General features: G+C 34.4%; 2 protein-coding genes across 3 annotated transcripts in view; one reads left to right on the top strand and one right to left on the bottom strand.

The window, feature by feature from the left end:
• Nucleotides 1–12,053, bottom strand: part of LOC143244804 (tetraspanin-11-like) — a 67,158-nt gene extending 55,105 nt beyond the window's left edge. The window contains exon 1 of one of the 2 annotated variants that reach the window (XM_076490162.1): nt 11,868–12,053. The gene's annotated coding sequence lies outside the window, so the exon portion shown is untranslated. Of the gene's footprint in view, nt 1–233; nt 453–11,867 lie in introns of those variants that run through there. The other variant, XM_076490175.1, reaches the window with a different exon arrangement.
• Nucleotides 434–14,103, top strand: LOC143244827 (uncharacterized). The gene is made up of 2 exons (XM_076490208.1): nt 434–2,226; nt 14,009–14,103. The coding sequence occupies exons 1-2, from the start codon at nt 1,678–1,680 to the stop codon at nt 14,036–14,038; spliced, it is 579 nt and encodes a 192-aa protein (XP_076346323.1). The 5' UTR covers nt 434–1,677; the 3' UTR covers nt 14,039–14,103.
• Nucleotides 14,104–23,848: the final 9,745 nt, after the last annotated feature.

Genomic DNA, 23,848 nt, shown 5'->3' on the forward strand with positions numbered 1-23,848 from the left:
AATGACTGTTATTTTAAACGTAAGCTGTCTTATACGTCTTTGTATGACACTAAGATCCTATGGATGCCAAAGAAAACCTATAACTTATAAAACAAAAAGTCGATAACCCTAACTTTACTCCTAACCAAGGGGGTATATCTTCCGAAAGCACTCGAGCTGTCGGATTTCATGACGTATAATACTTCATCCAATCACATTCTAATAGTTAGAAATGAAAGTAGAGAACGACTTACCAGAATTATTCCAAGTACTTGTTTTTTTATCAGTTCTTGTCAATAACTGTATGAGTATAGCGTACTTATCTATATGCTACCCGCAGATCAAAGAAAAGTACTTTTTTTCTCAATTTCACGCTTTATAGCCTTCGTACAAGAAGAAACAGTGCAGGTACTTTCATAAAAAAAAACCCAGCTTCGTTAAAATAACTCTTTCGTGTTTATTCGAACGTTTCTGAAAACAATCTACGAATCATGTCATATTATACTGTCTTTCCAGCTTCACGAACAATGACGTCACTGGAATTGTCGACTCTCACTTTAGGTGAAAGTTATCTTTATACGTGATGTAACAATCAATTACTGAACAGGTGAGTTTTTTAAGTTGGCGAGATAAAATTTATTTCAGCTTTACCCTTCCTATCAGACAGTATTTCATAATATATCTTTTGTTTTATGGCGAAAAAAATAACAGAAAGTACCCTACTTAATTAACCCAGATCTTTGTAAAAAAAATATTAATAATAATAGTAGTAACGTAAATGTAAACTTTATATTGAAGCTTGCATGACAAGTTTTGTTACATTTGGAACAAAATGGAAAATACAATGACTTCTTTTAACCAGGAAATATAGAGCAGTACATGCTTCGGACGTGTCAAAAAGGAATTTACTTGTTTTTGTATCTTTCGCGCGCAGTTACACGAAGGTTATCTACACATAACTGTTCCTAGTTTTGAAAGGAAGTTAGCCAATCAAAGCATCCGCCATTAAGTCTTTTAAGTTATTCTTGTCTGGGCGAATAATTAGATTTGATCGTGACTGAAGAGAGGTAGGGAATGAGAAATATTATACACTCGCAATTATATGCAAAACATTGCGGTCAACTCAATATCTTTATTGAAACAAGTCTTAAATACAGGACTTATAGAATAATACAAAAAAAAATGTCACAGACATCGAAACCTTGTAAGTCCACCTGTCTTAGGCCTAACATTAATTTCTTCGTGAGTTTGTTTATACAGTGGTACCTCGGTTCTCGAACGACTCCCTTCTAGAACAATTCGGTTTTCGAATATATTGTTTAAGAAAAACATGTCTCGGTTGTCGAACATAAACTTGGTTTCCGAACCAAGCTGTCGTGGCCCGAACCCCCGAAATAACCCGACTGATGACTCAAACAACCCTTCGATCATTTTCGGCCCACGCCAACTTTGCCCAAAACATTTTACCCGCACCTGTCGCTCAGTCCACACCCACTAAAACCTGCTGTGAACGTTCTCGTTTTTCTTTTCTTTTCTCTAAATATTCTGATTAAATAAGCCACCATTGGGTCAAAGAAGGATAATGAAAGCAGTAAACCAAAAAGAAAAGTTGATAGAGCCACAACAGAGGTGAAAAAAGATCTCATAGCGAAGTATGAGAGTGGTGTTCACCTGTCTGACCTTGCTATACAGTTTGGTATGGTGAAGTCTAGAGTCTGCATCATACTGAAAAATAAAGAGATAATCAAAGGAGCTGGTGTTGCAAAAGGAGTGACAGTGCTTACAAAACGAAGATCACAAACAATGGAAGAGGTAGAAAAACTGTTGTTGATTTGGTTAAACGAAAAACATTTAATTGGTGATAGCATTTCTGAGACCATCATTTGTGATAAAGCAAAGAAGTTGCATGCTGACCACCTGAAAAACACCCCTAGAACGAGTGCTGATACATTTAAGGCTAGTAGGGAATGGTTTGAAAAATTTAGAAAGAGAAATGGCATACATAGTGTGGTGAGACAAGGAGAGGGTGCCAGGCAGAAACAAACCTCATTAGACAAGTTTTTAGTGAGAAATAGGTCCAGTGAGTCTCAAGCAGGTTGTAGCGGTGCAAAGAGACAGAAAAGAGAAAAATCTCCAGAAGGAAAGTCACCTGACTTTTTATGGAAGGTGACACAAACAATAATAACCCTTCTACTCTCCACGTTCCTCACTACCTTTCACTTACGCCATCAGCTCTCCTCAGCACAGGTAAAGTGCAGTTAAATTTTCATTTATTGTTTTTTATTGTGTTTATAGTTTTTATGGTTGACTTTATGCATGTAAGTATTATTATACAGGTATAAATAAACAATATTTTTACATAAAATGCTTCATAATGCGTAATTGTTGGAGGTCTGTAATGGATTAATTTAATTTACAGTATTTTTTATTGGAAAGATTGATTCGGTTTTAGAACAGCCTTCTGGAACGGATTAAGTTCGAGAACCGAGATACCACTGTATTTGTAATTAAGCGTAAATCTGCACAATAGTTTTATGTACAATTTTTGTTTCAGTTTAGTTAGGGTTAAACTTTACTGTACTTTATACTATCAATAAATAAATTGATGAAGTTATCCCACGATCTAATGTTAGACCTTTTTAAAAATATTAATGAGCTTTTAATATCTAGTAGAAAATTTCTACTGCAGTATATTTCATCCGCGTCTTATTTACATCTGTGGAAATAAGTACGCACGCATGCGCAATGAAACAATAAGGTGTACAGCGCAGTTTCAGGAGATACAAAATCAGAATATTATTTTATTAAGTATATAATTTATATCTGGTAAAAAAAACAACTCATTCCTACACAAACTACGGTTATGGTCAATTTTCAGTTTGTTTCGGGTATATGATATGAATATTGTAAACAGAGCAGTGTAAAAATATTTTTGAATCGATGTTGTTTTGTGAGAGACATTGTGAAAGTACTAGAGGTTCACTTTCGGGCCTTCTCCAAATCTACATTCTGAGTTAATAGTCAGTAGATATTCATATACCTCAGAACGACTGGTGTCAGTATTAACATTTTTATTGATAAGCAGTGAACAAAGTTTTGACTTGCCTAGGTCATCTTCAGAAAGGTCAAAACATTGTTCTGTGCTTCTCAATCAAAGTATTAATACCAATACCAGCCGTTCTGAGATACATTTTTATTTCAAATGGGTTTCTCGTCGTCAAGAGGTGGATATTAAGTTCTTGAAATGAAAATAAGTGAAAACTTAATACAGAAAACGTAAAACTTCTCAAAAATGGAAATATACAGAATAAGATAACTATAAAAGACACACAATATTTTCTATGAGATTTAAGTTGTTGGCTCTATCACTATAAATTGTCAATTCTAACGGAACGTGTGGTCTAAAACGAAATATAAACACAAGTAATTACATTTTTTAATGGCTGGTTATCAGTATCGTAATGTATTATAACAAAAGTTTAGGTATCATTGAATATCTTTCTTGGCACTGTTTTAACTAACAAAATGAAACGGAGATTGTTGCGCATGCCTAAACGAATAACAACTGTTGTTTTGACAAACTTCCTTCCTTCATTGACAAAATATAGCCCGTTGTGGCTTTACTATAAGAAAACTCACACGCACACACAAAATATAAATCTAAATATATAAATGTATATTAATATATAATTAAACGAATCTTGTAAAATCGTAACGTGTGCAAATCCTTAATATAGTAACAAAAATTGGCCATTTTTTTATAATTCTTGTTCAGAATCTGATAAATCTCTTTCATTTCTTTTGCTAACTTAGCTCTAGTACTTAATTAAAATTAACTTCTGATGAAAATAAGTTACCAAAATAAACCAGAAATACACGTATATAGCTAGTAATTAGTATAATTATTTAAGCTTTAACTTACAGATAACGTTAAAAGTGTTACTTAAAAATTATTAAAATGCGTTGTTTTCCACCTGTTGAGTATACTCGTTGTTAACAATGTTTTCAGCTGTTAATCCAATAATATCTCAAGGTTCAGAAAGCCCAAGAGAGCTAGGTTAATCCAAGATCTATATACTAAGTTAACATAAAGTAGATTACTAGTTTATTAATCTTGAAGTTTTAGACAAATATGGAGTCACTTAGCAGATAATAATTTTTCTTCGGGACACTATGAAATATTCGTATTAATAAAATAATGAGCTTGGAATGAAATTGCAAAAAACAAGAACAGAAATTAAATATTCTAACCACCACTAGATGTCCACAGTGTAGTAAAAGTTTCATTTGACTCATTTAGGTTAGATTAAGATTAGTCCTAAATCTATAAACTTAGCTAACACTATGTAATATGTAATGATTTTTAACATAAAAATTAACAACGTTCAAATTATTAACGTGTAGGATAATTATTATAGTAAAATATGGTTGATAGATGAAAGATATTACCTTCTATTTTATGAGACGTTTGAACTACAACCAATAACACTCAGACTGCTAGGTTATTTTACAACAGTCACATTAAATCGCTTAAGTTCGCGTTTGGTCGAATACAGAGTAAATGCAGTTCAACAGAATAGTTTAGGGCTTTCAGTTCAATTTTTGAAACTCTGAAAGAATTAAAGAAAATTATCTGCTTCTTCTCTAGTTGGCCCGGCATGGCCAAGCGTGTTAAGGCGTGCAACTCGTAATCTGAGGGTCGCGGGTTCGCATCCCTGTCGCGCCAAATATGCTCGCCCTCCCAGCCGTGGGGGCGTTATAATGTGACGGTCAATCCCACTATTCGTTGGTAAAGAGTAGCCCAAGAGTTGGCGGTGGGTGGTGATGACTAGCTGCCTTCCCTCTAGTCTTACACAGCTAAATTAGGGCCGGCTAGCACAGATAGCCGTCAAGTAGCTTTGTGCGAAATTCAAAAACAAACAAACAATTCTTCTTTAGTTAGTGTTTCTTCTGCCGTCTGTCTGTGTATCTTTTAATTTGTTAGCCATTTACCTCAAGTGAAGAAATGTCCACTTTCTTAAGACTTTCGAGTTACTGAGATTATTTTCTGATTTTAACCCGCGAGCTACTTACCGTCCTTTATTTACAATGTTATTATAGTTTCTACTCGTTTTAGATTCGGTTTTTCTTTTATTTTCAACCAATATTTTAAAGTTTATCTTTCTTTAACCCAATACACACACATTATGGACACCTATTGTCTTCAGTGTAATGCTTTTTAACGGGAATGTTTTACTTCTTTCAGTTAGCCAACAATACACAACTATAGTAACTATACTTGTCGTACCATACACTAGGCTTACAGAACTCATTTGTTATAGTGATCAGATGACCGTTTGCTTCATCTGGAACACGTATTTTATATTAGTTGCAAATCCGTTAAGCTTGCACAGTACATTTACTCGAAACATTCGAAATTTATCACGGTAAGGGTACATGACTTATCATAGATTTTCAGAGTTCCTGACCAACTGTACCTACTAATAGCTTGATTGTTAGTAGTTAAGCACGAAGCTACACCATGGGCTATCTGTGCTCTGTCCACCAGGAGTATCGAAGCCTGGTTTCTAGCTTTGTAAGTCCGTAAACATACCGCTGTGCCACTGGAAGTCCAGCAATATAGTATCACTAAGGGCTGTAAGATTGTAGCTCTATATCTCGTGGCACCTATTGGTTAGTGTGGCAACCAATACCAATTCCTGTACAAACCAGCGTCTTTGTTCCGAGAAACTTGGGTTGGATTTAATATCAGACACTTTTCAAATGAATACACATTTCATATCTGGTTGCAATTTGATCGATTAGTAAAAACGAATAGGTTAGATCTGATGTCGAACACTCTTCAAATGTTATACGTCTCTATTTGGTTGTTTGTAATGTGAAACATGATTTGTCTGAGAAGCAAAAATTCACCTTCACATGTTCTGGTTACCACTGAAAGCAGGCTATTTCTGGCGACTAGTCAGAAGAACGAAGACCATATACTCTATAAACTTTATAGTATAAAGGGTAACCCTCTAAAGCCTGTTTACAACTGTTTATGCGATTACTTATATAGTTACTGCTCTGAGCTGTTGATCCAGCATGCTGGTTGTGTCGACTCCATATTGTGAAATAGCGGTTGCCAACATCCTACAATGTCTTGTCGTCCAGTTACTCCTTCTGAGCTGTTGGTTCAGCTTTAAAGCTGTGGTTTGCCATTGTGTCGACTCCACGTTGTCAAACAATACTTTTTAACAATTTTCCACTTTGTTAAGGTTTCCAGTAAACTGTAGTGGTGAACTGAAAAAATAGTTCACATCATGTTAACCATGTATTGTGATACTAGAAATCTCCATGCAACGGTTTATTGTGTTTTACCGGCTTCTACCTGAACTATTGGTTTTCATAAAGTGAAGTAAGTTGACTACGTAATTGTGGAGGCTGGGGAGGATACGAACCTAAAAAGGGTAAAAAAACATGAAAAACTTAAGAATTGGTGACAAGGAGAAACTTAGGGGCCCAATAAATTTTTGTGTGGGGCCATCTTTTGTAGTTACGCCACTGTATCCGCATTACGATATAGTCCAAATAACTTTGTTTCAGTTCTGTTGTTTTTTAGTATCTATCTCAATTTCTCTACACATTATACTGTTATTAAGAGTTGTTTGTTTGAAGTTAAGCACAAAGCTACACAATGGGCTATCTGTGCTCTGCTCACCATGGGTATCGAAACCCTATTTCTAGCTTTGTAAGTCCGCAGATATGTCGCTGTGCCACAAATTAGCAAATGAGAAATAGTTTCTCTTACGTTTACACACATTTGCCATGCGAATATCCGATCATATGACCAGAAACCTTAAACTTATTTTACAAATAAAAAAGAACCACAGGAGAGTCGTTCACTTTAATAAAGAACAACAGTTGTGCCTTGTTATATCTAAAATATGGAGACCTGCAATTACTTTTAATAACTTTGAACAATATAGTTCTGTCTTCTGGGATAGAGAATTATCTTTTCTACATACAGTCATGTGAAAAAGTTAGGACACCTTATGAAAGCCTGTGTATTTTTGTAACATTTTTAGATATATAGATATTTAATCTCAATTTCAACAATACTGAGAGATTATAGGAATATAACTAAACAATTAAAACTGAAGAAAAGGCTTTTCAAGATCTTCTGTACATGTAATTCTACAAAAATGCATATTCTAACTGAGAAAAGTTAGGACATCCTACCTCCTAATAGCTAGTGTTACCCCTTTGGCTGAAATAACTGCAGTGAGACGCTTCTTGTAGCCATCTACCAGTCTCTGACATCGGTGTGAAGAATGTTTGCCCCACTCCTCAATGCAGAATTCTTTCAGCTGTGAGATGTTTGAGGGGTTTCTTGCATGTACAGCCCGTTTCAAGTCACCCCACAGAATCTCAATGGGATTAAGATATGGGCTTTGATTCGGCCATTCTAGGACTCTCCATTTCTTGGCTTTCAGCCAGTTCTTGGTGGATTTACTGGTATGTTTTGGGTCATTGTCATGTTGCAAGGTCCAGGTCTGCTTCAGCTTTACTTCTCTTACAGATGGTCTCACATGATCCTCAAGCACCCTCTGATACACTGTAGAATTTGTGGTGGATTTTATGATTGTGAGCTGTCCAGGTCCTACTGCAGCAAAGCAGCCCCAAACCATGACACTTCCACCTCCATGCTTTACAGTTGATATGAGGGTTTTTTTTTTTTTTCCTGGAATGCTGTATTTGGTTTACGCCAAACATGTCCTCTGTTCTGGTGTCCAAATAATTCAATTTTGGACTTATCTGTCCAAAGAACATTATTACAGAAATTCTGGTCTTTGTCTACATTCTCTCTGGCAAGCTTCAGTCTGGCCTTGATATTTCTCTTAGAGAGCAAAGGTTTCTTCCTTGCACACCTCCCATGCAAATTAAATTTGTGCAGTCTCTTTCTGATTCTAGAGGCATGCACGTTCACATCAACAGTAGCCAGTGCCTGCTGTAAGTCCCGTGATGACATGTTAGGGTGTTTAAAGACCTCTTTTAGCATCTTGCGGTCTGCTCTCGGGGTGAACTTGCTTGGACGACCAGACCTGGGTATGTTGGCAGTTGTTTTGAAAGCCCTCCAATTGTTGACTATTTTCGGACAGTAAAATGGTTGATTTCAAAATCTTTTGGGTTTTTTTACATCCCTTATCAGACTCATAAGCTGCTACAATTTTCTTTCTGAAGGCCTCAGAGAGCTCTTTTGCTCTCACCATGGTGCTCACTCTCACTTCAACAGTCAAGAGTACACCAAACTAAATGTCTGAGGTTTAAATAGGGCAAGCCTTATTCAAAATGCTGAGTAATCTTCTAATCATGTGCACCTCGTGTGATAGACCTGTGTGTGAGTTGAACCATTTTAAGTGGGAATAAATGTGGGGTTGTCCTAACTTTTTCCTCAGTTAGAATATGCATTTTTGTAGAATTACATTTACAGAAGATCTTGAGAAGTCTTTTTCTTAATTTTAATTGTTTAGTTATATTCCTATAATCTCTCAATATTTTAAATATTGATATTAAATATCTATATATTCAAAAATGTTACAAAAAATACCCAGGCTTTCATAGGGTGTCTTAACTTTTTCACATGACTGTACGTCCGCACAGTAAAAGTTATGGTATCTCGCACTTTTCAATCATATCTTATATAACGGAGAAAGCCTCTATTTCATATAAATTTATTCAAGTATTTTTGTCACCCTTTGAAACTGGTTCATTTTTCCTTCCACTGAGTAAACGGAGACAAAGCCCAAAGAAACACAAGATTTTCATCGTTGGTGTATTTAACTTTTGTCTAAACAAATAGAATCATCAAATGCTAATAACTTTAAAATATTCGATGAAAGAGGATATATGAACTACGTTCATGACAAGTGCAGATAAATTTCGAAAAACTACTTACAAACAACATAGTAAAAATATGTACGTACCAGCTATTTTACCTACAAACTACATGTTATATAATCGAATTCATCTCTATTTACAACTTGCGTACATGCACGTGAAAGCAGTGTCGTAAAACTTATTTCAGTGAATTAGTTTGTAACTGTCCAAAAGCAATTTTTGAAGAAACTAATTTTCTTATTTCTCATTAAATTATTTGTAGACAAGCTGTATAATAAAATTTCGTTGCTATATTTGGATCAAAACCAAATAATAGAGTTCGGCTTGAAACACTTATGAGCACGTTTTTAGTTACGACAAATTTCCAGACACCGAGCATAAAGCATTATTTAATGATAATCTTAGACTGTTTTTAATGTATAAGAAACAAAACAAAAAGACAAGATACACATTAAAGTGTTTTTAATAAGTTTTTTATTTCCATCGTGCTAATTACCACGAAATTAATTTCAACTGGGAGAAACATGATCGAATGCGTTTAGTAGACGGTACACACTAACAGAACCGGCCCGGCATGGCCAGGTGGTTAAGGCGTTCGACTTGTAATCCGAGGGTCGTGGGTTCGAATTCCCTTCACACCAAACATGCTCGCCCTTTCAGCCGTGGGGGAGTTATAAAGTAACGGTCAATCCTACTATTTGTTGGTAAAATAGAAGTCCAAGAGTTGGCGGTTGGTGGTAATGACTAGCTGCTTTTCCCTTAGTCTTACACTGCTAAATTAGGGACGACTAGTGCAAATAACCCTCGTGTAGCTTTGCGCGAAATTCAAACCAAACCAAACTAACAGAAAATAAAAATAAAAAGGGTACATTCCTAATATTTCCAAGATACGAAACATGGATTTAGTCTCGAAGTAATATTTCGACAGACTGGCATTCAAAATATTTGACAGTTAAATATTTTTTGTTTTCCAATAAACATTGACAATAGAACTTTTAATGTGGATGCTATAATCTCACTTATAACAATAATTTTCAAAATAATTGTAAAATAATTTTTAATATATGGAGCCGCATATTCGCTCAAAGGCACCTCCTTTAAGCTTTTTCCAAGGGTCAGCTGTATGCTTGAGGACTTTTAACACTGAAATTCGGGGTTTTATTTTTGCAGTGAGATTAGCAAAGCTAAATTATTGTGTAGTTTTTTGACAACAAATAAATTAACCTTTTAAAAATTTCCTTTAAAAAAGTTTACCTATTAGGAGAAAATGATAGGGTATTGTTTCTTTCGGTTGGTCAATTTGCAAGATTTGTAACTAGCCTTGCGTTAAAGTGGAACCTAATGAATGTACTTAGCATCATTTTTTAGGGTCTCCTGTTACGAAATATTTATAGGTTGTTTCAAGTATTGCGATTTTAAAGTGATAGTACTTATATAAAACAGGAACCCAAAACGGTTGAAAGTGATTGATAGCGTTTCAAAAATATAATTACCTTTCGGTATTTTTTTTATGTAATGACGCTGCCTTCCTAATATTTAATAATAATTTTAATGTATGTTTAATGATGTAAATTAAGATGAACCTCACTTGCTAGATGATCCTTAATAAAAACAGAACATAATTAGTGAATGACAATAAAAACTGATAAATAAAAGGAAACTTTATTTTTGTATCGAACAGAAATTAATGACACCGAGAAAAATATCTCGTGACATTATCAGATATTTCCCGATATACGTGTAACATAGTCGACAACAGATATTATATTAACCTAAGTCTACAATAAAGTATCTCTAGTTTGAATATCACCGATAATTGTATATAATAAAATGTATATAAGCCAGCTTTAATTCAGATACTTGTTACTGTTCAAATTGTTTGACACAAGGAAGCAAACCATTCATTAATTCATTTAAGCAGCAGCTATTGCAGATATTTTCTTTAATATTAAGCACTAAACTGAAAATCTCTTATCCTTTGAATCATTTATTGACAAAATCACAAAATCCATTCAACATCCCAAAAGAAACTCAAATCGATTATCAATGTTGCAACCTAATCAGTTAGTAAATTAGACAAAACATCTCTATGTTCTTTAAGACACCTAACATAAACCCGTAGCAGTGATAAATTGGTTCAATGAAATTGTTTTTTTTAGAACAGTGGTCGTTTTTTTTATAAAATCTAATTATAAAAATGTTTAAATAATTCACTCGGTACTGTACGATATAAAGAAAGAAAGAATCCAAAGTATTAGTAAAACTGTTTCTATAAAATATCATAAATACAAATTTTCCGTTCATAATTATCCGAGAACAAACATGTTTATTTTCATTTTGCGGATTTAAATATATATATAGCAAAACATACTTTGCATTTCCAGTAAATTCATTTTTAAACGTGTATCACAACAGTATATAATTATTGAATGATATAAGAAAAACTATAACCCAAACTTCTATATTGTACTTCAGTCACTAGATGAAGGAAGTGACAATCTTTTAATATTATTGAGAACACTTTAATTATTCTGAAAAGAAAATGTAAAACAAATAACGAAATTATGGTTCTAAGCTACTATACGAAAATGGTTATTTGAATTGGGGTTGTACTGCGTTTTAGTTTTATATAAATTACAAATTATGCTAGGAGATGGGGCCACCAGCAATTAGCACAACTATATTTACCGGAAAAACATAGCATCATTTCCTGGTTGCATCGTGCCGCCACATGTCAGATAGCATTAAATATAGAATAATTTTGCATGTAAACAATATATATATATGCTTATTCAGTATCAGTTTTTTTACCACTATTTATAATGTTTTTTTTTACTTTTTTTATAAATAAATAAAGAAAAGCTTTTAAACTTATAGCTATAAACTCTACTTAACTTCAACAGGTGCCGCCTCTGGGCAACATCTTGCATTATCAACCATGCACTTATTTAAAAGTTGTTTAGAAGTAGGAGTAATACTCAGCCTTAATGTAATTAATATTCACTGACCTTAAGCTCATATGAATTATTTAAATGAAGAAAAGTCCACTTGTTGAAGGAACTATCTCTACCAAATTCGTCGCAACATTACAACTCTTAATGCTGACTCTTCATGGCTGTGAGCGCTCAGTGCCGTCTAGCGACTTCCAGAATCTCGACAAGAATGTTTTTATGTTAATTCGTTCTCGGTACCAGCCAAACATAACACCAGCCCGATTACCTTGTCTTGTTAGTTTTCCCAGTAGGTTAGACCTTGAATGCAACTGTTTTCCACGTGGTGGCGCTAATTTCCACCCAAAATCTGTTGTGTAGCTTCTGCAGTCCCAAGGCCAATTCAAGGTAAAATAAACTTTAAAAAAAAAAACAGCAGGTATATTATCTTCACGACATAGGTTGATACCTAAGTCATTACAAAAACAATAAAAACATTGTTTTCCTTACACCAAATCTTATAATAGTTCCTTAAGATTTATTACTCTGGCCAATTTCGTCGAACACGAGATAACCTGTTATTTTATAAATATATACATATTCTTAATACTTTTAGATAAAAGTCTAAAACGCAAGTTTTCACTTTTTAATTTTTACTAGTTTAAATTTTGATTTATAAACTTTAACTCCCTATAAAAATAAAAGGCACAAGGAAGAAGACATATTCCAAATTGAACGTGGGGTAGAGTGGTTCATTGTTTGTTGTTGTTTTTTCTAATTTTGTGTTAATAATGTTATAATTCTGCGTCGCTAAGTTGTAAATCTCAAACAAAGAGATTCTATTTTTTCTGAACAATTTTAGTTTTGTAATCCATACTGTTAAGCTACAGATCGTCAGGGATTTTATGTTCAAAATTATAACTCAAACAGTAAAAGTTAACCCTTAAAACTTGTAACATAATAGTATTTCTATTATTTTTAAAGAATAATCTGTTGGTTTAATTGTTTTTTTTAATATTCTATTAATGCTAGTCAATGCTATCGGCGCTAGCCGTTCGTGATTTTGAACTGACAAACTAGAGAGAAGGTTAGTCAACAGTATACACATCCAAATCTTGGACTACACTTGTTTGAAAAAATAACTTGTATTTTAATTACTAGTTTTTGATAGCAATCTGAATTAAAATTTCTCATTAATTACTTAACTGGGAGTTACCCAACGTTTTATATATGAAGTTACTATTACGAATCTATTATGACTTCTTGACCCGGCCCAGCATGACCAGGTGATCAAGGCACTAGATTCGTAGTCCAATGGTTACGGGTTCGAATCCCCGTCACACCAAACATCCTCGCCCTTTCAGCTGTTTGAGCATTATAATGTGACGGTCAATCCCACTATTCGTTGGTAAATGAGTAGTCCAGCAGTTGGCGGTGGGTGGCGATGACTAGCTGCCTTCCATCTAGTCTTAAACTGCTAAATTAGGGACGGATAGCACAACTAGCGCTTGTGGAGCTTTGCGCAAAATTCAAAAACAAACAAACAAACTTCTTGACCCCTTTCTTTTCCCATAGCTCAGTGATAAGTTTGAGGTTTTATAACATTAAAACATAGGTTTCGATAATTGCAGTGAGTATAGCACAGATAAACCTTTGTGTAGCTTCATGCTCAATGACAAAGTATCGTGAGTAACATGTTCATAATGCATAAAGTATTCTAGAAAAACAACAACAAAAGTTAAGAAACAAAGTTTTTCCTTCATGGAAGTATTATACAGTATCAAAACGTTGTATTTTGGGAAGATAAAATTTTTCTTAAAAAAGTATAATATTTTGTAAATCAAATGTTATATGTTCGAAAAGTACTTAATATGTATAAGCAGAAATTAAATCCCTTCATTATAAACTGACACAGAATACCTATAAGTAACCTTCACAAAACTGCTTTCGTTATATTCCCAAATTGATTTTACAATATATTTTAACCCTATAATGCTATTACAAGTTTTTTTTATTATACCACTGTACGTTAGTAAATTAATATATGATTCAGAAGGTTTTTACAATAATTTTTTTCTTTCTTATAATTTTTTTTCGACTGTTCTAAACGATAGTGACTCGTAATTTTGATTTTTTTTTTAGATATAAATGTCATACAATTAACAAATACAATGTTTGTTGTTGGATAATACATGTTTACCACCCATGTATGGTAGCAGTGGATTGGTCGTGGTATGCTGAGACTGTGAATCCGAAAGTTCATGATACGCCGGGCGTCAACGCAAAAGAGGTGGTGATTGGTGCTGCTGGCCAGCTGAGTTCCCTCTAATCTATCAGTTCAAGGTTAGGGGTAGCAACTAAACGAAAACTAAATAAAGTAGTAATATTGGAATATCGTAGTTCTCTTTAAGAAGTGTGTTCAACCCTTCAGAAAAAGTTTAAAATGTTAATGAATAAAGATAGCTGGAAACAATTTCTTAACAATTTTTTTTTTTACATTTACTGTTTTTTTTTAAACAATAATACTCACTGGCAAAATAATTAGCTCTGTAAAATAGTTACGAAGTTTGTTTTATATTTAACAATTTTTTAAACAATAATAATTTTTGCTTGAAAAGTAACATAAACACGATGGGCTGCTTTTTACCAAAAATGTAGTATTTAGCAAAATGTTTCCATATTTTATAACAACTAAGATTATTATTTTAAAGATAGAATACAAATACATTAACTGCTGTAACTTGAATTATGAGACATGTTTATGGTCAACGTGAACAATTTATTAGAAAAGCAAACAATTTTATCAGACACCTGTACAAAGATGAGTAATTCAGCATTCCACCTATTACAACAAAACCTTTACCAAATCATATATAATAACAAAATATAACATCAAATTATTATAAGTAGTGTCTGTAATCTTATATCAATTCATATTAAACACTTAGCACTTGCTTGGTTCTCATTGTACTCTGATAACATCTACATTGTGAGGTGGTATGCTGTCAGTGAGGTTATAAGTACAATTCACAGTGAGTTTATTCCAATTTGCACTAGAAGGCACTGCAACTCAGCTACAATAGCTGGTTTATGATCGTGATTAGCAATATCAGCTCCGTGTGGAAAGTGTAGAAATCATCATTGACATTTCCCTAAAGGATGTGAAGAGCAGTTTTTCAATCAAGATAAATAGCTGCCCAAACATGTACTGCACCAACTCCTGTGGACAAGAAAGTTTTCTTTCATCTTCAAGCAAAAAACAAACACGAATCCTACCATCAGTTTTAACAAGCCAGAAACATGATTCATTTGGAAAAAATGACATGTCGCCAGTTTCTTAACTCTAAGTTGACATGCTGTCTTGCCAAAGTAATATAGTGACAGTGACGAATTCTGGTTAATATTAATTTGTAAATAGCCCTTCTTACAAAATAACTGTGTTTTGTCGGTATCCTGTTTGCTGTTCTTCTAGATGCTCTGGAATGAATGTGTTCATGCTATTCCTGTCATTAGGTGTTGCGAGACTTCTTTAGACCTTCACGTATTAGCATGATTAAAACACGGTCATCTCGGACAGTAGTTATTTTAGCGTTTATCAGTAGATTTTCTTGGAACAACGTTTTCTTTAGCCCAATGGTGTTTCATAACCCTGCATATAATACACCAACTGTTCTGGCAATATCCATTTGCTTAATTCTATTTCAGGGCAATCAGACAATTTGATGCTCTATGACTTTTGACACTTTACGAGGCATGACTCTCCATCATGTACGGAGAATCTATCTCAAAAAAATATTGACCTGTTTCGCAAAATGTTATAAAAACACGTCCATTAACGAGTATACAAAACAGGAGTTTATGTGCGTTTGACGAAGAGATGCTCAAAATAAGAGCTCGTACATGTTTATCCATTCATACGCTATATTCTCTGTTATTACAACAGCATTTACTCGGTAACTACTCCATCAATGTATACAATAACATTAATACAGAAAGTATGTAAATATTTTATCCAAAACCGTACATCGCTCTTACTGGAACATGGAAATTCTGACGCATTATTAAAGAATGTAAATATGTGAAAAAAGTGAAGCACAAGAAAGTAAATATAATCAACCTAAAGTGCAACAGAGTATGTAATCCAAGATGTTACGTCCAAAGTGATGATGAAGAACTAGTGTGTCCATTACTCAATTGAAAGCTGATCTGGCAAAAGATACAAGTTTAAAACCAATTATTCAGTAAAGAAAGAATAGTGCAGAGAAACTCTCGTGGCAAATAGTCACTCTGTACAGCTCAAAGACAAAAGTGAGCTGGGAAAAATGGAATTATTAAGCATACAAGTAGGTTTATTATGTCGTAAATGGGAAGATACTAGTAGACAGAAATGACGACTACACTTGGTACTTCTACAGTCTCTATATGCGATTGCACTTAATCTTCTTGCAAGCCTTTGAATGGATCAACACTTAGGTGTTAAGAAGACATTTGGGAAAGTGAAAAAAATATTTTATTTGTTTGGTTTCTTGGTATCTGTAAATAGTCGTTGAAAATTTTGCGAACCATTTTGTAAATAAAAAGGTCCATAAAAGAAATAGAATGGACAACTGTAGCAGAGTGTTGCTGTCGATATGCTTGATTTCATACCACAAAATATACACGTCATGTCTGCGATGGACTATTTACCCAAACATCCAGAAGCAAGTGCTATTCCTAAATAGGAAGCAGAAACCCTAGCAAGAAGACTTCTCTATGATTCTGTTTGAAGATTTGTGGTGCCTACGAAAGTTCACCCAGGTTAGTGACGAGGCTTTGAATTAAAAATATTTCCAGAAATATGTTAGATCTTTGGAGTAAAACAAATAGACAAAGGCATTTCACTCATCTTCTGATAGGTAGAAAGACACACTCATACAACTTTATATTAGTTAACAATTTTGTGGATCAAGCTTCAGAGAATTTGTGATAAAGATCTTCCACTGTTATTTATAAGTTATCAAACAGCAGCATATAAAACTACAGCAACACATTATTAACAGATTTATGTTGTGGAAAGTACGTAAAGTACCATTGGGTATTAGTCATCCGTATCCGAAAGATAGTCATCCAGCAGTCTCACATAGAACATGCAGAGAAATTAAGGAACACCATCAATGTTAAGCATGATTTTACCTAGGATGGCTCAAATCTGTTTGTAATGGAATTACAATTGGTATGATGTTATGTTGATCAAACTTCATTTCTCCGAATGATATAGTATGGCCTTACAATCTTTATTGTTAAGAAGAGCGAATTCCAAGGTTAATCAGATGTTGGAAATGTGTTGGGATAAAATAATCAATGATATGGTTTACAGAATCTAGAAAGACCAGAGTTTCTGGCCAAAGGTTTATTCCATGTCATTGTTTCTGAAAGTATGTCAGTGAAATAACAGCCAACTTGGTAACAATTCAGAATAATCTGCAAGCAGAAAGTCAACCTGTTTAAAAATGTAGAACTTTTTCTTAGACCACTTCCAGAAGATTGTCATTGATGGAGTTCATTCATTCATCAGTCTGTAAAGGATTTCAAAGATTTTGTAAAGGGAAGGAGAGGAAGGAAGTCAGCGATGCTTCACATGTTCACACTTCAGTTAAATGGAAGGAAGCTAAAATTGTTGCTGAACTCAAATTTTAGGAACAAAGTAAAATTTGTGGAAGAAGTTAGAGTGAATAAAAGAGGATTGAACGTCACTGTAAACAAGGTTCAGCTTTTAAGTAAGTTTATCTTATTTCAAAAAAGTATTTGTTCTATTATGAGCATGTTCGAGATATATACAATATGTCATTTATGCACTATAGTTACTTTCTAATAAAGAGACAAATAGATATCAAGACAATTATTAAATATCAGTATTTTACTGACTACCGAAGTATATACATTAATTGATTTCCATGTGTTAATACTCTTAACAAGGTTTGTGATGACGAGAAACCCACTTGTAGAGAAAAATATATATGCATAAACAGCTGGTATGGGTTGAGAAGATTGTTTGTGGTCAACTACGACCAATAATGTCCACATATGAATCGTTTAATTACAATCTTGGTAAATAAATAGCATGGGCATTCTCCAAATATGTAATATCAACCAGCTCATTCATCAAAGACTCTTTTAATTTCAAATCCAACCTTAATCAACTTAATCATAAAGCCTTAATGGCCAGTTTCAATGTCATGTCCCTCTTTACAGAAGTCCCAACCGCTGAAGCCTGCGAGATAGCCTTATAACTCCATATCCGAGACCCTAACACATCAATAGGCATTCCCAGCAACCAATTAACAACCCTCATAGAATTCACCACGATGAAGACAAACTTCATGTTCAACAACCACAACTATATACAAACAAATGGCCTAAGCATGGGCAACCTAGTATCACCAGTTCTAGCCAATATTTTTGTAACACAAGTTGAAATGCAAGCAATTAACACAGCATTACATCCACCACTATACTGGTACAGATATGTAGACGACACGATTGCGGAATTCACATCTACAGAACACAAACTTAACTTATTCAATCACATTAACTCTGTACATCCCAACATTAACTTCACATGTAAACAGGAAGAAAGAAATCGAATGTCATTTCTTAACCTCAGAATTACAAGAACCGATAGACAATTTAAAGCAGAAATCCACCCTAAATCACCTATACTGGACTATACATTCCTTGGGACTCAGCACATGAAACAAAACAAAAACTCAACATGCTAAGAAACCAAATAAACACAGCCATAAAACTATGCTCACCAGATAAAATTAACAATGAATTAGACAAAATAAAACAATACTTCATTAACATCAATAAGTTTCCTCCACAAACCATAGAAAACATTATACACACATACCTAGACAAAAAGCAAATTCAAATAACAAAAGTAAATATACCCCACGATTTAAAAAATCACGAAACCATATATGGCTGCATATCATATATTCCTGACATCAGCAGAAAAATAACCACCATTTTCCAAAAACTTGCATCAAAATATGACATTCGAGTTAAAACCAAATTTATTCAAAAACCAGGCACAAAACTTAGGTCTATACTATGTAAAAACTACACTGACAAACACCACACCAACATTATTTATAAAATACAATGTGATAACTGCCACAACTTCTATATTGGAGAAATAAGTAGAAAAATGGAAACCAGATTCAAAGAACACTGCATATTAAATAAACACAACATAACTATAAAAAAACACCCAAATACTAAATAAAGAAACAAACATAAACTAACGCAAAATTAAAGAAGCCTTATTTATACAACAACTCAAGCCCAAAACAAACCAATACAAAGAAACATCTTTATGTCTATATTAATAAATATAATCAAATATCTAAGCACGCCCTCTACATTCCTACACTCAATTACAAAACCCCCTCCAAACATGTGGTCAGATATCGGTCAGTTATCTCTTCCTTTCTTTGTAAACCTGACGATGACCAATGAAGGTCGAAACGTTGTTCGCTCTTTACATAAAAATTTTTTCAACCCATACCAGCCGTTTTTACATACATATTTTTCTTAACAAGGTTGTTGTTGTTCTTATTGTTTATACGAAACAATTTAAGCTCTAAGCAATCTTGCTGTCTGTTTAACAAAAACGTGTTTAAAGGTCATAAAGTTGGAGTGTGAAAACCTCTCTAAAATGGTATTTATCCAAAATATTTATTTCTGGTTGAAAGAAAGTTAAATAATCTTAACTTTTGGCGGCACTTGAATCTGGAGGAAAAGTTTTACACAGCCTTATAAGAAAGTTGATAAATTTATTATGTGAAAAGAATATGCAGTTTTGTTTCTAAGTGTAATGAATACTATTGTATGTTTGTTTGTTTTTCGAATATCGCTCAAAGCTACACGTGGGCTATCTGCGCTAGCCGTTCCTAATTTAGCAGTGTAAGACTAGAGGGAAGGTAGCTAGTCATCACCACCCATCAATAACTCTTGGGCTACTCTTTTACCAACGAATAGTGGGATTGACCGTAACATTATAAGGCCTCCACGGCTGAAAGGGCGAGCATGTTTGGTGTGACGGGGATTCGAAACCGCAACCCTCAGATCTCAGATAACGAGTCAAGTGCCTTAACCACCTGGCCATGCTGGGCCTACTATGCTATGTAGTTCTAACATGTCGTCAAGGTTACAAGGACTTGCTATAAGATCAGTGTTTATATCATATCAATTGGTTTGGTTGTTTGTTTAGAATAAAGCATCTAGCTAAACAATGAACTATCTGTGATCTGCCCACCACGGGTATCGAAACCCGGTTTTTAGCGTTGTCAGTCTGCGGACATACCGCTGTGCCACTGAGAGACATTAATTGGTTTTAGAATCTTATTACGTTGCGTGCTTATGTTTCGGTTGAAATATATCTGCAGTCCTGTAACGTGTTTTCGTACGTCTTGATGAGAAAACTATGAAATGATGTATGATATTGCCGCTAATTATATACACATGTATATGAATATATATATGTTTGCGTGTGTGATCTAACAACTTTCCTTTCATTATGACTTTGAACACTGAAAGTTGGCAAAGCATTGAAAATCAACAGGTCTAATGCGCCGTTGGAGTCATGATCATGCAAAAATAGCAGTCTTGTGTGAGTTTTAGACCTATTATTCTCACTTTAGTTTGCTGTGTTTGTATCTATGAAAGAAAAGAACCCATAATAAAGTACGCTTACCTATCTTCTAGCTGGGAATTTACAGTCAGCATCAAACCAGTTCATTCTAGTTTGCCGGCAGGTGGTTTCAAAATGAACATCGCTAGCGGCGGAGTTGTGAAAACGCACATCGTTTTTACAGATTACATGCTACTTTTTTTTTTTTGGAGGGGGGAGTGGGTGTATTCAACAAATCTTCTGGCGACGTGTTTTAAGGTTATTGAATAGTTTAAAAATAAACTGTATGTGTAGAATTCTATTTTTGTAGTAGCAGTCTTTTCTAGAATGGTGCTTATTATCTGGCATGGTTTGATGGCTAAGGCGCTTGACTCGCAATGTTTGGATTTTACGTTCGAATACTCCTCGCACCAAACATACTCATGTCCGACATGGCCAGGCGGTTAAGACATTTGACTCGTAATCCAAAAGTCGCTGGTTCGAATCCCCATCGCACCAAACATGATAGCCCTTTCAGCCGTGGGAGCGTTATAATTTTACGGTCAATTCCACTATTCGTTGGTAAAGGAGTAGCCCAAGAGTTGGCGGTGGGTGGTGATGAGTAGCTGCTTTCTTTCTAGTCTTACGCTGCTAAATTAGGGACGGCTAGCGCAGATGGACCCCGTTTAGCTTTGTGCGAAATTCAAAAACAAACAAACAAATAAAATCAAACATGCTCACCGTATCAACCCTGATGGTCTATCCAACCCTTTGTTGGTAAAAGAGTAGCCTGAGAGTTGGCGGTGGATGGCAATGACTAGCTGCCTTCTTTCTAGCCTTTCACTGAAAAATCAGGGATGGTGAGCTCGGATAAACCTCGTGAAACTTTGCGAAAAACTCAAACTAAACAAGTGAACTTAATCTCTTTCTGATAAATGATAGGAAGATTCGACTTGTTGACCCTTGCGAGATATGTCAACCACTCTTCATCGGTTGCCACACCCTCCCCGTTGACTCAGTAGTAATTCTATAGGCTTACGAGGCTAAAATGTGGGTTTTAATACCCGTGATGAACATAGCACAGATAGCCCACTCTGTAGCTTTGTGCTTAAAGAGCATCCAAGCCTGTATCTGCCTTACCTAGTGCCGACGAGTCTTCGTGAAAGCCAGCTCTCATCAGGCCAGTTGGCCACTGTTGTGGTTTAGATGCTAGTTATCTTATCAAATTTCATCAATATGACTGTTATGGTTTGAACTATTTTAAATTGGTGAAGTGTGATTTTATCTGTTTTATGCAAGTCAACTCAAAATTAGGATAACGGTTAATGACTATGTAACTTCTTTTAAAACCAATAGTTTATTATTATATCTTGTTTTTATTTGAGTTAACTTTTACCGATCATCCAGGAGAATTTGTGAACATTAAACTTATTATTTCCCGAGTGCATCGAACAAACAGAATCAGTAAAATAAAACTATAATAATATTTCTGAGACTTTGTGGGTGCAAGTAAAGAAAAATCTGTAACAATATGTGAAAAACATTATATTTGTTATATGTCTGTTCCAGAAACTGCAGGTTATATTTTTAACTAGCAAATATTGTGCAGTTTATTGGACAATAATTGCATAAGACTATCCTACTGCTGAAAATGAATGTTTTTTTTCTTCACGACAGTGCTGCATGGCTTCAGAACAAATCTATAATATGAACTATATGTACAATGTTGACTGAATTTCGTTATTTTTTTCAAGTTAACGATTGCTCTTCCACAGGTTGTAAATCATTTGAGAAAAAACAACAACATACATTCCGTTTCATGTTTTGAACAATTTCACTGTGTGAAAAAAAGAATGCATGTCTAACTTACTGGGACGAGGAAGGGGTACAAAAACAAAAAGGGTACGGCAGATGCGCTTTGGGGGGTTGAGAGGAGTATCACTTTCTTTCGTTGGATTTGGGAGACCTCCCTCTGGAATTTGTTTGTTTGTTTTTAATTGAGATTGACTCTGAACAAATTGACGCTCCATTGCAGTACTGTATTAAATAAAATATTTGAAAAATTCGCTGGGGCAAATGCCGCATCAGTATAAATTGCAATTAGAGTTTATTTGACGAGGTATGAATTATAGTATGCCCCATCTCCCAACTTCTTGTACATGTGACTCAACAAATGTCAGTAGAGAATACAGAAGTTATCCTATTATCGCCCAAATGATTATTGAATTCATTGAGCTATATCAGAATATAAATAGTTTATAATTAGAAGAATAAAAGACAGAATAAGGGATGTAATTAAAGTCGTCTAGATCGATGTTTACATGACAATTTGATAAAACTGACAACAGTTAGATCAAGTGAACGGAATAAAGATATAAAGGGCCATGTTTGAATATATTTTTTTAGTTAACAGTTAGTGTACGAGATGAAGTAATGAGGTATACCACAGTAGGAAACTCTATAAGATCAAAAATCAATATTATAAGTAACGGAAGACTCATCAAACACTGGATTGATTGTTTCTCTGAATATATATATCTCGGTTTCTTGACTTATCCTGGCTCGGTTTATGACTTTCACTGTCTCTGGCGACAACTAACGTAGTTTCTTATTGAATAAAATGTTGCTTTTTGGCGTAAGTTTATCCAATCACAACGCACGTTCTTTATTTTTCACAGGATGGGTTGTTTACAGCCAGATGAAGCGCACGCGGGTAATAAAAATGTATAATAATCGAATGGGGAATGAGGTCCGAATATTTCCATGAAAGGTAACTCCCTTCCCCGAAAATTGAAAAGAAATAATATGAACCTCCAAAATGATGGTTTTTCACTGTATAAAAAAGAACTTACGAAAACGAAAAAAAGAATCCCTAAATTTTTATTGTTTGTTGAGCACAGACAGAGCTTTGCGATGGCCTGTTTATGTTCTGCTCACCGCAATTATCGAAACGTGCATTTTTAGCACTATAAACCTTCATTTGCAAACTTACCGTCGAATCCCTGTAGGAAATCAGCTCTTAGGAATACCGTTGAGCCTCCATATAAAAAATCACAATTAAAAAACAACTTAAAACATGAAATATGTGCAGAGTTGATTAGCGTATATTAAGGTTTATCGGAGAAACTGATAACATGATAAGAGTCTAAGATTTAATGCTAGTTCGAAACCTTGACTTAATTTCTACCTGTTTCTACTGGTACTATGCTATTTTCAAGCTATAGATTTATGTTCAAATTATAAATGAAAAAAGAAAAAGCTCATTCATGTTACCGTTTCATGACCAAATGCTGTTCAGTGGGTTCTTAAATATTGGCTTAGGTCTACTTAGAGTTTATTAATGGTATAAACATACATTCTGACAGAAAGAAAAAAACGACATATAGGCATAACTCTTGGTTGG

The sequence above is a fragment of the Tachypleus tridentatus genome, chromosome 1 (genome assembly GCF_004210375.1).
Source record: "Tachypleus tridentatus isolate NWPU-2018 chromosome 1, ASM421037v1, whole genome shotgun sequence".
NCBI lineage: Eukaryota > Metazoa > Arthropoda > Merostomata > Xiphosura > Limulidae > Tachypleus > Tachypleus tridentatus.

Coding starts and splice junctions, on each gene's coding strand:
- LOC143244827 (XM_076490208.1), top strand. CDS start 1,678: ATGGTGAAGTCTAGAGTCTGCATCATACTGAAAAATAAAGAGATAATC. Junction 2,227..14,008: donor ATCAGCTCTCCTCAGCACAG/GTAAAGTGCAGT, acceptor GTATGGTAGCAG/TGGATTGGTCGTGGTATGCT.